Source organism: Suricata suricatta, chromosome 2 (assembly GCF_006229205.1).
Source record: "Suricata suricatta isolate VVHF042 chromosome 2, meerkat_22Aug2017_6uvM2_HiC, whole genome shotgun sequence".
Classification (NCBI taxonomy): Eukaryota; Metazoa; Chordata; class Mammalia; order Carnivora; family Herpestidae; genus Suricata; species Suricata suricatta.
Window position 1 is genome coordinate 140122186 of NC_043701.1, and position 14354 is coordinate 140136539.

Sequence of the window (14354 nt, forward strand, 5' to 3'; positions counted from 1 at the left end):
TAGCTGCTTCATTAGCCTCCCTCTGTCCCCCTCCCCAGAGGCCAGGACCTCTCACTTCCTTGGTGCCAGGATGTGGGTCACAATCACACTGCAGGTGGTCAGCAGTCAAGCTTAAGGAGTGGACACAGCTGGTCCTTCTCAGGGATCCCTCCAAGGCGAGTACAGAGACGGGGTCTTTCTCTGCCACTTTGGTTAGCAAAGGATTTTCGAGCCCAGTAGGTGTGAAGACATCATGCCAAGCACAGGCGGCCTAACTCAGGACTCCTGGGGTAGAAGGAAAAAGGCAGGAGGGCTCTCATTGGGCCCCCACTCAGGCCTTAGGAATGTGAGGAACAAGAAGAGTTCAGGTCAGTGGATGCGGCAAGGGCTTCCTGGAGGAGGTGGCCTTTGGAAGAAGAACCTGGGAAGGATGAGTGGCATTTACTCATGATGAGGATGAAGCCCCCGCATTAGGGGGCATTTGACAGGCAGAACACGGATGAGAGTCCAAGTGGCTTCTGGGACAGGTGTCTCTCTGGGTTTACTAGGATTCTTAGGGCAGTGTTGGCTGGGCGAGACTGGAGCTGTGGCAGGAGCCCAGGCCCTGCTGGATCGAGGGCGCACAGAACTTGGCGGGATTGCCAAGAGCGGGATTCTCAGGGTCCAGGGGCCCTGACCTCCCTTTGAATTGCAACAAGGTCTATGGATCAGAGGAGAGAGTGGTTCCTGACCTGGGCTGAACTTATCCTCAGGTTAAGTAGTACTTGCCGGAGGAAGGAAGAGTCTCAGAACACCCCCCTACACAGGCCTTCTAGGCCCCCTCCCCTCCCCTCCTGAAAGGACCCAGGAGCCCAGCTTGTCCTTGCTCTTTGAGCACAGGGAGCGGGAGCCGGGCAGCAGGGCACTCCCCACCCCCCCGGCGGCGGCAGCGGTGTCTGAGTCCGGGCAGAGGCGTCACAGGGCTGACTGCCATGGGCCTGTGGGGGCGAGCGCCTTCACTGTGACAGCAGGAGCCGTCTCCCCAGGAGATGAGTCACAGTCCTGTTGGTGCGGCTGCCACTTCTGCTTCTGCAGCAGGTGTGAGTGGGGGCGAGCGAGTCCCAGAGTCCGCCCCTCTGTGCATGCAGCTTTCCCCTCCCCCGTGTGTGCACAGCAGCGTGTCGCCAGGGCTCCTGCCCATGCACACGTATGTATCCCGTCTGCAAGCATGCACTCCCGCTATGCGCCTGGTCCCCGGGGCAAACCTCGCAGCCAGGTGGTAGGATGCCCCGTTTGGGAACGATGGTTACATTCGTTTCTCACCGGCTCCAGGGCGGAGGGGACGAAACAGGAAGGAGCTGGTTTCCGCCCACAGTGGGCCCACCCACGGAGCTGCGGGGCAGTTGGGAACCTGTTTGTGGGCCGGTGCAGTATCCTGGTGAGGCACGGGGCCTCCCCACCCAAGGTGGTGAGGTGGCAGCTGCCGGCGCCCCGCCTAGGCTGGGGCAGGGCCCTACCAGACTGCAGGGGCACCCACAGGGCTTTTCTTCCCCAGCCTGCCAGGCGTGTGCTAAAAGAACACGAACCTTGGTCAGAACTGGCCATCAGCCTAGAGGGTTGTTGGGAGCTGGTGGGGCAGGTGTCCTGGGGAGAGAAGATAGACTCGCACTCGTGTTCTGTTAAGCGGATGGGGGTCCCTTGTTCCGTCCTGCACACCTAGAATGAGGGCCTCGTAGGACAGCTGGTATGGTGGGGGGGGTCTCCTCTCTGTTGTTCAGAACTGTAGCCTGCAGGGCCTCCCTTCGAGACTCTGGTGTCCCAGGCCTGCGACCAGGTGGCAGCTCAACCCTCAGTGACGTGTGCCAGCGAGGACCTTCCAGCCCAGCTGTGCTGGCAAACAGGCTGGTAGCCTGCTTCCCCGTGTTGCTGCCTCACCCCTCCTGAGCTCCCTGGGCACCCCGGTCCCCGTCATCCATCCCAGATGCAGACTTGGAGCTGTCACCTGTGGCCTGTGCATCTGGGCCTCACCCCCCCTTGTCGCTGACCCAAGGAGTAAGGAGCAGGCAGGAAGCCTGGGTTCCCCAGGGAGGGCATTTCCTCTCCCCCAGCTCTTGGCCTGCTCTTGGCCCCTAGAAATCACAAGTAATGCTCAAGCCTGTGTCCCTTTCTAGTTGAGACAGCCTTTTTGTCTGCGTTCTCCTCTTTGAGCCACATCAAACTGCCATGGCCGAGGCCCGTGTCGTTCAGTCTTCCTTGACCCAGACCCAGAGCAAATGCGCATATTCCACTGTGACCCAGGACGCACTCACACTCTATATAAAATCAAGGCATTAAGTTCAAGGAACAAGATGTATTCTTATCACGTGCTCATGCTTAACTACTTTCGGTTTTATTCCCTCTTGTTGCACACTCATGCTGGTTTGATGTGTTTCCTGACCTACAGCTTTAAAACTCTGAGAGGAGAGCAGTGGGGATGCCATTTATAGGCCCGTTTTTACAAAGGAGGGGACTGAGTGCAGACAGGTGGGGGGGGGCTTGTCCCCTGAGCCAAGGAGAGACAGGACTTGTACCAAGGGTACCAAAAAAAAAAAAAAAAAAGGCCAGGGTAGGAGGAGAAGGGGGGTTCTCTGATACCAGGAGGTCGGGGCAGGCCCCTCCAGTGAGGTGACTTCTGAGCAGAGATAGGAAGGAAGCCACGGGCTGGCCAGAGAGGGTGTGAGGCAGGGAAGAGGAAGCCTGGGCCTCCAGTCTGACCGCCCCCGCAGGGCCCCATGTGCCTTGACTGTGTTAATTGCCGAGGCTTCTGCCTGGCAAGGACCAGGCACAAGACCCAGACCCCCGGCTCCTCTCTGTCTGCTTGTCATGCAGGACTGAGCCTCCTGCCTCTAAGTCCTGACCTCTGGGCTGGCTCCCAGCACCCTTGGGCCTGGCCCAGACTGCCTGCTAGGCCAGGATAGAAGCTTCCAGGAGTGCATGAGGGCTTGTGCCTCCTGCTGACTTCCTGTAATGAAGGCACAAGCCCGACAGAGGCATGAGGTGCTTTGCCACCATTCCGCCATCCTCCAGACCTCCTCCCCTACCCTGGTACCCAGCCGTGAGCTGTGCAGGCCCAGCGCGACAGATGTGGGTGCCCCGTTTCTCTGCTCCTTCCAGGGCCGCGCCTGGGATTTTCTCTTCGTGAGAGGTGCCAGAGTCCAAGCAGAACGGGCCCCAGAGGAGAGACAGCCCCAGCTCAGCACCCCTCGGGCACGTTCTTCATACTGTAACCTTGACAGCCTTCTCCCTCTCCCTGGGCCCCTCTCACACAGCAACTAACAGGAAGCAGTTATGGAGCACTTACTGTATACAGGGTGGGGTGTTGGGCCTAAGGTTAAGTCCTTGCTTCTAGGGGCTTCCCAGAAGATGTCACCAAACAGGGAGAGCATTTCTGGGCCTCACCAGGACACTGGGGAGACGCGGGAAGGGCTGAGGGAGGGTGCGCGGGTAGAGCTGGGAGGCAGGGTGTGCTGATTCGCTAACAGGGTAAATCATTCTCAGGTGTGTGAGTTTGGACTTTGCCTTGTCAGTACTGGGAGCCGTCAAAGAAGGGCTTCGAGCGTGCAGAGCGTCTGGGGTGTTGGAGGGAGAATCGCTTGGCAGGGATGTGCAGGGGAGAGCCGGGGGGACCAGGGGAGGAGGCACAGCAGGCAGGCCTGAGCCTGTGATGCAGAGTCGGGAAGGAACAGTGATGTAAGGAAGCCCCCACCAAAGGCCAGAGCAGCCGGGCCAGGCAGCCAACCTGCTCTGAAGGGAGGAAGGGGGAAGAGGTGAGATTCCGTTTGGGGGGCCTTCCGACTTTTTCTGAGAAGGGACCAGGAAGTTCCAAGGGGAAGCGGGTGTGGGGGAACCAGAGATCTTTCTGGAGGGGCCGCTTCTCGTCAGAGCATGGTTGAAGGAAGAGCCCAGGTCAGGCCTGCGGCTCTCTCTTCTTCCTCTGCAGCATGACCTGTGGACTTTGGTGGGCTAAGGTGAGACACGCAGCCATGGGGGGTGGCCCTCCGCAGTGATGCAGGGAAAGGCAGTCTCTTTGCACAGTCTGTTGCCATGCGGTGTCACCTGTTCTGTGTTGGACACCGTGCCAGGCCTAGGGAGGGGGTTTCTAGAGATGGGGGAGCCGTGGAGCATGGCAGGGGTCCCTCCTACATCCACAGCCTCTGAGAATCCCCCTCTGTCTCCCTCCACAGTGATGGGTCATTCCCCTATGACTCTGTCCCTTGGCAGCAGAACACCAACCAGCCTCCCGGCTCCCTCTCCGTGGTCACCACGGTTTGGGGAGTGACCAACACGTCCCAGAGCCAGGTAAGAGCCTTTCCTGCCCCCAGCCCCAGCCCCGCCCCAGCAGGACCATCCCCTGAACCCCAGGGCCCTCAGGTCTCTGTCCCATGCCAGCCCTCCTGGCCTTCTCAGGCTCTGCCTGGCCGGAAAAACCAGCTGTGGCCACGGCAGCTGGCCCCTACGCACTGTCCTTCATCCTGGGGCCCTTTGAGCACTTCCTGCCTGTTACTGGGTCTCAGGGGTCCAGCATCTGGGGTCTTTGACACTGGGTAACCTGGGTTAAAGTTCAGCAAGATGGTGAGCTCTCCAGCTTGTGACAAACCCCTCTCCCACATGCCTGGCCAACCCTCCCTCCTGCTCTCACCCCTTCCTCTTTCCTCTACTCCTTCCTCTCCAGACTGCCTGGCTTCTGCCATGGCCACGCGGAAGGCTTCGGGCTGTTCACTGCCCGGGAGGGCACCACGGCTCCCCACCCCCACCCCCACAGTCCCAGGTCACAGGGGTCCCTCGGCCAGCATCCCACTGCCCTCCAGCGCTGGCAGGGGGAGAGCTGAGAATCCCAGTGCCTTCCACCTGGCACCAGGGCCAGGACCAGCCCTGCTTCATTCTGTCACAGGCCCTCCTCTCTCGTGCTGCCTACTTCCGGGCGGCATTAGCCGCTCGAAGTATTCACACGCTCTGGGAACCATTCATGCCCCCATTTTTCTCTTCCTTTCCCACTGTCCTCACTCTTGTCATCACAACCCTCCCCATGTCCCCTTTTCCCTCCCTGTGCAACCTGGGGTACCACTTGGGTGACAACCACTCTCTGCCCACAGGTCCTCGGGAACCCTATGGCCAATGCCAACAACCCCATGAATCCCGGCGGCAACCCCATGGCATCGGGCATGACCACCAGCAACCCCGGCCTCAACTCCCCCCAGTTTGCTGGGCAGCAGCAGCAGTTCTCGGCCAAGGCTGGGCCCGCTCAGCCCTACATCCAGCAGAGCATGTACGGCCGGCCCAACTACCCCGGCAGCGGGGGCTTCGGGGCCAGGTGAGCAGCGTTGGGAATCGGGTCTGGCCCTGCCTGCCTACCGCCCCACCCCCTCCAGGAGGAAGAGTCCAGCTTAAGTGCCAGCACCGTGCGTCCCAGCACATCATTCCCCATTTTCCGGTCGGTCCATGGGTCAGGCACTCCAACAGCTGCCGTCAGCCCCGTGGTGATGGGACCCAGCGCTCTGGCCTCCCTCGTGTCTGTATACACGGGGAGACGCGGAGAGGGCGGCCACAGCAGGGTGGGAGAGCTGCTCCACGCAGGTGAGGCAGGTCACTGCCCTGCCGGGTGCGGAGGCAGAGCTGCGCAAGGCTGAGAACCGCCAGGGGCCAGAGGCAGGGAGGAAGGAAGGGGCAAGGAGCCCCAGGAAGATGCTGCAGGCATGTGCGGGCCGGGCAGAGACATCCCGTTCCTCCACCGCTACCCCCTCTCCCCCCGCACTGTCCAAGACTGCCTTGGAGCTTCATCCCTCCTGAACTTCACCCCTCCTGGTGCCAGCACAGAAGGGCCTGGTGGTTGAACACAGGTGCCAGACACACCTGGAGCTGCATCCCCTGCCACACCATCCCACCCCAGGGGCCGTGGGCAAGTTGCCTGAGGCACAGTGTCCTCCCCTAGAAGGTGGGCCACCCAGGGTGGTGAGGCGCCGTGATCCAGCGGCTGTGAGAGTGCTCGCCGGCCGCACCACATGGGGACTCCAGGGACACAGCCGCCTGCTGGTCACTGAGTGACACAAAGGGCTCTCCCACTGGGGTCCTGAGTCTCAACACCCGTCCTGTCTCTGAGCTGGGAGAAGGAGGGCTTGGAATGACTTGTCTTCTTCCTCTCAGCCCAGGGCTTAGAGCGGTTCATGCGTAGACTCAGGCTGTATCTAAGTCCTCCCTTCTTCTCCCTTGCAGCTACCCTGGGGGCCCTAACGCCCCCGCAGGCATGGGCATCCCTCCGCACACCAGGCCGCCCGCTGACTTCACTCAGCCAGCGGCTGCTGCCGCGGCAGCTGCAGTGGCGGCAGCGGCGGCCACGGCCACGGCCACGGCCACGGCCACTGTGGCAGCCTTGCAGGAGACACAGAACAAGGATATAAACCAGTATGGACCGGTAAGGGCCCCACTAGTCCCAGTCGAGCCTTGCCCACCCAGCAAGGCAGGCAGCCCCGGGGAGTCAGACCTGGGGTGTCGGTGGGTGCCCTGGGTGCTGGGAGAGCTGATGGTGTCAGGGCATCTCGGTTGTCTTGGAGGCATGTGTAAGGGTATGTGCTACGACGCAGGTGTGGTGAGGGAGGGGTGCTCGTGTTTGCTCTGCGTGCATTTGTGGCTCGTGTGTGTCTATGAATGGGGAAAGAGGTTCCTTGGTGTCCTCGGGGCTCCTGCTCACCAAAGAGAGGACTCAGTGTCTAAAACGTCTTGTCACCAGTCTGTCCCCGTGGTGGCCTCAGAAGACCATATACTCCTTGTCATTCCACCTGTGGATTGAGCTCTGGTCCCAGTTCTGCTCCCCTGACCTTCAGGACAGGTGGAGCGTGAGGCGAGGGGGTCCCCTGCAGGAAGACTGGACGGACAGGGGACAGGAGGTGGGGACTGTGGGATGGGGACAGCGGAGCAGGTGGGCAGAGGCAGAGCTGGGACTGCCTCAGGCTTCTCGGATGGTGGGTGTGTCTCCTTTGGCCAATGGCTTCCAGGAAAGGAGCTCCTGCCTCCATCCTCATCCCCCTCTACCCTTCCCTGCTCCACCCCCTCCCCAACCTCTGCACCTTCTTCCCCACCCTGCCTGCCTCCCTGGAAATGCTGCCTGCTCTCTGGAGTGACTGCGCCCCACCCTGTAACACTCCTTGGGCTGCATCTTCCCCGTGCGGCCTGCAGAGGGCAGCGGTGAGCCCCAGAGGCCAGAGATTCCTTGGGGCCTGGTCACCAGCTGCAGCCACACAGGAAAGTGCCCCCCAACCCAGAGCCTCCCCCCTCCCCCACCCTTCCCTCCCTGCACTTTCAATGCATGTGGCATTTTATTCTTTTTTTTTTTCTTCTTCTCCCGTTGAAGGTCTGTTCCTCTTTCCAGATGGGTCCCACCCAGGCGTATAACAGCCAATTCATGAACCAGCCCGGGCCACGGGGGCCTGCCTCCATGGGGGGCAGCATGAACCCCGCAAGCATGGCGGCTGGCATGACACCCTCGGGGATGAGCGGCCCTCCCATGGGCATGAACCAGCCCCGGCCGCCTGGCATCAGCCCCTTTGGCACCCATGGGCAACGGATGCCCCAGCAGACCTACCCGGGGCCCCGGCCCCAGTCCTTGCCTATTCAAAGCATAAAGAGGCCATACCCGGGAGAGGTGAGTGTGACAGCAGGCCGGTGGTGTTCATGGTGGGAGCTGGGGTGTGGGGGAGGAGGACCCGGGGCTTGAAAATACAGGGACTGTGGGCAGCACCTTGGAAAGGGTACGGACTGACCTGCACAAAACCTGAACTAGAAGGCCGAGCCTCAGCACTGAGGAATCGGGCTCCAGGCTTTATGACCAGCTGTGCCACGTCCCCGCTGGAAGTCCTTGATCAAACCGTGTCCCTTCTTGAGTCTTGGTTTTTCACCTGTGAAAGACGGTGACGATCCAGCCCACCTCCTGGGCTGCTTGGAAGACTCGAATGAAGGAATGTTCCCCGGGGCTCTTGGACTGGGTGGGCATGGGCGGCCGCAGCTGCCGACCGGCTACTGGGGAACTTGAGTAAGGAAGGGACCTCCTCCAGTCCACATTCTTCGCATCCACCCGAGGCCTTCCCACTTCCAAGAGAGAGGAGACAAAACCCTGTATATATCTAAAGTCTGTGCACATCAAGGAAGTGATTGGAAGGCAGACCGCATGCTTCTGAGGGCTCTTCTCCATCAACTGTCAGCTGCTCTTTCAGGAGGAACATTGCCTAATTGGCTGGCCAGCCCGCTCAGCTGAGGGAACGGTGAAGATTTAGGGAAGTAAAACCCACACCTGTCTTCTGGGAACCGAGACTTTAGCAGGAAAAATAAGGTCTAAGCAAGAACCCGTAAGGCAGTGTTGTGCGGCGGGGTGTCTGGAATTCAGCTTGAGGTCAGACACAGAGGGCTTCCTGGAGGGGGTGTCATAGGGCCTCCAGTGAGCAACGGGAAACAAGTTGGCATCAAGTGGCCTATCTGGGTGAGGATGTAGTTCAGCTGCAAAAGACATAGGGACCCTAGAATCCTGGCCCAGTGCGCACTCCTCAGGAAGCCTGCCTTGATTCCTTACCTAGGTGAGGCTCCCTACTGAGCAATTTCCCCGGCAGCTGTCTGCTTGCCACCTGTTCTCATAACGGCTTTGCCCCACTTGTTTCAAAACCGTGACCTTCAGCTTGGGCTTGCAGTGGGTTTAGAGTCCAACCTTAAGTTCCTCCAAGATCTGTGTGATTTGCTCAGCATTCACGCTAGCTTGGGCTTGGCCATTATTGGAGGTTGTCCTGAATCCAGTTAAGGGAGAGGTCAGGGACCTCAAACACCCAGACCCTCCTGGGTGGGCATCAGTTCAGGGAGGCACCAGCCAGAGGAGGACAGTGGCCATCAAGGCCCTGGCTGTCCTTGTGCTGGGAGCTCAAGCTGCTGGCCTCCCTCCCACACCCAGCCCCCACACGAGCACTGGGCCCTCTCTCACCCCTTCTGTGTTCACACCCCCGGCGTCCCTGCTGGCCAGGCTAGAGATGCATCTGCAGGCCCAGCCTCAGGGCCACCGGTTCCCAAGGAGGTGATCGCAGGGAAGGAAAGCCACGGAATTCCCAGTCATGGCTCTGACGCCAGTCTGTGCCTGCCCCCGTGCTGTGCTCCCCAGCTCTTGCCTGTCCCAGCAGGGCACGCCTTCAGTTATTTTTACCAAATCATCCTGTTCCTAGAACACTGATGCTCCCTGGCTACAAAATGCCCAGCACTGGGCTGTGGCGCTGCGTCGTCACGTGACCTGACGCTGCCTGGTCAGGCAGGCCTCCCCTCGCAGTGGCACGCTTCTAGAACCTTTGAACTGTTGTAACGTTGGGGCGGGGGCAGGTGTCAGACTGCAGCAACTGGACGGGCAGTGACGGGAACCCCACTGTCATGCAGAGCAGCCGCCGTATGGCAATAGTGTGAGTGGCAGGTTCTCCAGCACTGACACAGATGCCTCCCCTCCTCCACCATTTACCTTCAGATCCTGCTTTCACTTACTGAGCAAGTATTTATGGAGGGTCGACCAGATGCCGGGACACAGCTGGGACCTCTGAGCCTAGAAGCAAGAGAGATAGTTACTAAACCAGGAGTTTGAACAGACAAGGAAGAGGAGACCAGTAACTCTGCAGGATGTAACAGCCTAGAGTGTCTGAGTGGCAGGTGGCCCTGTGGGCCACCTCATCTCGCAGATGGGGAAGGTGGCTACAAGGTGGACATTGGCATGTCATGTGTCGCCTTGTAGATCTCCAAGGCCAGTGGTCCTGCCCCTCCCTGGAGCTGTCTTCTCTTCTCTCTTAGTTGCCTCTTTTGAGAAAGGTTGTCTGGACCCTCCCCAGGGCTCCCCACTCTGCACACATGGCCCAGACCTGTCTGTGTTCTGTTCAATGTGACTATGGGGTCGGTGCCTCCCATATCCAGCCTCAGAATGCACGGCTTGAGGGAGTCCCCTCTCATGCAGCACACCCTGTTGCCTGCATTCCCTTGTCACATACAAGCACTAGGAGAGACATAAAGGGGGCTTTAGAATCGAGCCCCCTCATAATGGCACAAATGAGAGGCTCTGAAAGTGCCCTCTGTTGCGGGGGCTGGGTACTTGGAGAAGACAGCTTCATGGTGAGGGGGCCCTTGGGCCAGACAGACAGAACGTGGTGTCTCAGAGAGACAAGGGGCTCGGCATCATCTGGTTCAGCCTCCTCTGTCTCGGTGGGGTGGGCAGTTTGTCGGAAAACAGCAAGGACAAAGGGGAGGTGGCCTTCAGGTGAGTGGTGTGGCCCCACGACACTGACTCCCTTTCTCCTTTTCTCTGCTGCCACAGCCCAACTATGGAAACCAGCAATATGGACCAAACAGCCAGTTCCCCACCCAGCCAGGCCAGTACCCCACCCCCAACCCCCCGCGGCCACTCACCTCTCCCAATTACCCGGGGCAAAGGATGCCCGCCCAGCCGAGCACCGGGCAGTACCCACCCCCAACAGTCAACATGGGGCAGTATTACAAGGTGAGTCCTACCACCCTACAGGCCCCTTCCTCCCTCACCCCTCCCATCCCCACTCCCACCCATGTCCTCTTGGCCTTGTGTCCCCCTGAAGTCACCAGGGAGCACCCATGCATGCTGTGACCAAAATGTCCGACTGGCTTCTCTTAGTTCCTGTTCTCTCCGGGTTTGGACAAGGGTTTTCTCCTCTCCTTGCAGTGTTTACAGCACATGAGATAATAATAAAAATGCAGTTTTTAAAGGAAAAGCAGCCACCTAGATGTATTAATAGTAGTTCCCAACCTGGTTTCCCTACATGCACATGGGCATCCACATATTCTGTAGCTGTTACCACAGCTGCGATTTTGAATCTGTTTCTTTCACTTGACATGAAATCATTATTGCAACAGAGGCTCTGTGGTTTTTATTGTTTTTAAGGATGTTTAACATTCTCTGGATACATGAGCACACCCTATTTGATTGTTCGCTTTCCATTGGACGTTTGGGTCATTTCTGATGTTTTACTTTTGAAGGAACACTATCACAAATATTTTCGGGTATATAGCTCTTTCCTCCCTCTTTTTTTTTTTTTTAATGTTTATTCATTTTGAGAAAGAGAGAGGGAACAGAAAGGGCATAGAGAGAGGGAGACAGAGAATCCCAAGCAGGCTCTGTGCTGATAGCCCCAAACCGGGGCTGGAACTCATGAACTGTGAGATCATGACGTGAGCCAAAGTCAGGAGTTAGACGCTTAACCGACTGAGCCACCCAGACGTCCCTCGATTTTTCCTTCTTGGGGATTATCGTAAAGTACAGCCCAGGAATGAAATCTAGTCTAGAAACATTTTATGTATATTTGCCAAGGAATCGTGCTGACTTACATGGCCACTCTCACCACTCCAACTTTAGCACACTGGGTGTTTCTATTCTTTGTAAACTCATGCTGTATCACCGGCTAAGGAGAGAGAGAGGAAATGCAGTCCCTGGGGGTGACATGCTACTCTCCCCCCTCCCCATCCCACTCTGCACCCCAGCACAGGCTGGGCCTCGTCAGTGTTCCCTCTGGCACCACCAGCCAGCTTCTGTATCAGGAAAGAAAGTAGCTTTCCTACCTTCCATGTTCATCATGTTCTGATCTTGCTTTAACAGCCAGAACAATTTAATGGACAAAACAACACCTTCTCGGGAAGCAGCTACAGTAACTACAGCCAAGGGAACGTCAACAGGGTATGTTCCGGTTTTCCTCCTAGCTCCAGGCCACGTGCACCTGTGTGTCTAAGGGGCCGTGCCGTCCCCAGGCCCACAGATCGGGGTGCATTCCCGGGTCATCAGCCCTGGGACACAGTCATGCCCAGATGGAATCCGCAGGTCCAGGCAGGTGGGCCAGGGATGTATTAGGGCTAAGGCCAGATGGGAGGGGGGGGCCTCGGCTCCATCTGGGGACGCCCTGGGTTGGCGGGTGGAGGTTATAGCCTAGAGTGGTTATGTAGGCAGCCAGAGACCTGGGCTTCACCCCAGCTCTCCTGTCCTTCCCTGATTGTGTTAGAACAGTCCCCCATCACTCTGAGTCTGTGTCCCTTTTTGTCAGGTGGGCAGGGGACCCTGCACCTGCCTAACACTACAGTGCCATGACCCAAGTGAGGAGTGGGGAGGCCCTTCCTAGACCCCTCTGTCTTCTGAGGGGGAGGGCTCTCTTCCCTTGGGGGACTGAAGACCAGAGTCCCCGGACTATGGGGGGGCAGGGGGTGCGTCCACATCCGTAGCCTCTCCTATCCCTGTGATCCTGTAACCTATGTGTGGTTTCTCTTTCCCCCCAGCCTCCCAGGCCGGTTCCTGTGGCAAATTACCCCCACTCACCTGTTCCAGGGAACCCCACGCCCCCCATGACCCCCGGGAGCAGCATCCCCCCGTACCTGTCCCCCAGCCAAGACGTTAAACCGCCCTTCCCGCCTGACATCAAGCCAAATATGAGCGCTCTGCCGCCACCCCCAGGTGAGTGCCCCACCTCCTCCCTCTGACTGGCCAGCTCAATCGAGGGCCCTGCAGTGGGCCAGGAGCCAGGGGCTTGGAAGTCGGACTGCCTGTGGGGGCTGGGCATGTGGAAAGGGCAGGAAGGCTTGAAAGCAGATAAGCCCCATCCCGAAGGGAAATTTGGGGTAGGGCTGTGCTGCCAAAAGTCCTCCTCACCTTCCTGAGCAGCTGGAGGCCAGAAAGAAAAGCAGCCTCCAGCTGTGGAGAGGGGTGGGCGGAGACACCTGGGGCTCCCGGAGGAGGGGGTAGGTGGGGGTGGGAGGGGAAGGAGAGCCAGGATGAATGGGACCTGGGACACAGGGGTAGTCAGGATAGGGTCGGGTGGACTGACAGAAGCCACAGGCTTCCTGGCGTGCACAAAGGGCAAACAGCCCAGCTTCTGTGGCCCTGTTCACACACACGCCTGCGTGGTCCTGTGAGCAGGCAGGGAAGGGTGCGTGTTGCGTGGGCAGGCAAGCTCCACCACAGCCCTGGAGCCCATGCTTCTGTGTGCCCGTGCGGCCACAGGCGTGGGGCTCATGCAGCGCCTTCCCCGCCCAGCCAACCACAACGATGAGTTGCGGCTCACGTTTCCGGTGCGGGACGGCGTGGTGCTGGAGCCCTTCCGCCTGGAGCACAACCTGGCTGTCAGCAACCATGTCTTTCACCTGCGGCCCACAGTCCACCAGACACTGATGTGGAGGTGAGCGTCATGGGGGGGTGCACAGGCTCAAGTTAGGGGAAGGAGGCCCCTGGCAGTGACATCCCCGGCCCGGGCATCGCCTCAAACAGGTCCTAGCAGCGGCTGCTTGGCACCGTCACCTGTTCAGCATCATTGATTGGGCCCTGCTCTCTGCAAGGTTTGGAGCTGGGAGCAGCCCTCACTCACCTTGGTCCTGAGAGAGTGATCGGGGACGACTTCCCAGAGGAAAAGGTGGCTTACTCAGACTCAGAGGCCAATAAAACAGGATCATTCCAGCAGGGGCCCCACGTTGGCAAGAGGAACTTGAACATGGCTTGTTGTGGCCAGAGCGGGAACCCAGAGGGTTGAGGCTGGGTTGGGCAGAACCAGCAAGTCCTACAGGTTGCAAAGGGATGAGCCAAGCAGCTGCTCAGACATCTAGACACACTTCGAGTACAAGGTCCAGAGGTCGCTGGCCAGGCCAGGCCCTGTGTTCTGTGCCTTCCACACGCGACGTCACTACCTTAACTTTGTCAGTGGGCAATGCTTGTCCCATTGGCAGTGAGGCCAGAGAAGTTGATTGGCTTGCAGGGATTCCCAGAGCAAGCGGCAGAGCTGGGACTCAGGCCCAGTTCTCTTGAATGCGAATCCCGTCAGTGTCTCCACTGTCTGTCCTTGTCCTCAGGCAGGACTCACGCTGCCGTGCCACCCCTGCAGCCCTCCGCTGCCCATTGAGTATCTAAAAGGCATGAGATGGGTCTGCACTGGGCACACACGCATGCGCACACAGGTCTCTTGATGCCTTGACCATACCAGGCAGGCTGCAGTGAGGACTGGAGACAGAGCTGGGGCTCATGGGGTCGGGGGCGGGGTGTAAGGGTGCAGGAGCTCAGATGCTCGGGCAGGAGGGTAGAGACCCCTGTGCAGTGGCACTGCTCTCCTGTCCCTCCTTACCCGAGTTCCCTTGCTTGGAGGCACCCCATGGCCCTGGCCTTGCTGGGTTTTCACCGCACGTGGTTAGCCGTGAGGCTATCCTTCGATGCTTTGGATCCACGAGGGCAGAGAACTGACCCAGACACGGCCCTGGCCTGGATGCTGCTCCCAGCTGGAGTCTGTTTTGGACATAATCAGTCTCCTAGCTGGTCTTGTCACATTAATGTCTATCCGTTTTGTCCCTCTGTATCTTGGGGG

At 59.0% G+C, this 14354-nt stretch overlaps 1 protein-coding gene across 5 annotated transcripts in view; it reads left to right on the forward strand.

Moving 5' to 3' along the window:
* ZMIZ1 (zinc finger MIZ-type containing 1) overlaps positions 1 to 14354 on the forward strand; it is a 181366-nt gene that overhangs the window by 152476 nt on the left and 14536 nt on the right. For 4 of the 5 annotated variants that reach the window (XM_029932022.1, XM_029932026.1, XM_029932023.1 and 1 more), the window contains 8 exons: positions 4182 to 4296; positions 5091 to 5308; positions 6208 to 6406; positions 7343 to 7633; positions 10313 to 10495; positions 11621 to 11698; positions 12289 to 12463; positions 13043 to 13184. In XM_029932022.1, the coding sequence (XP_029787882.1) occupies positions 4182 to 4296; positions 5091 to 5308; positions 6208 to 6406; positions 7343 to 7633; positions 10313 to 10495; positions 11621 to 11698; positions 12289 to 12463; positions 13043 to 13184 (1401 nt within the window). The remainder of the gene's footprint in view (positions 1 to 4181; positions 4297 to 5090; positions 5309 to 6207; positions 6407 to 7342; positions 7634 to 10312; positions 10496 to 11620; positions 11699 to 12288; positions 12464 to 13042; positions 13185 to 14354) is intronic. The other variant, XM_029932025.1, reaches the window with a different exon arrangement.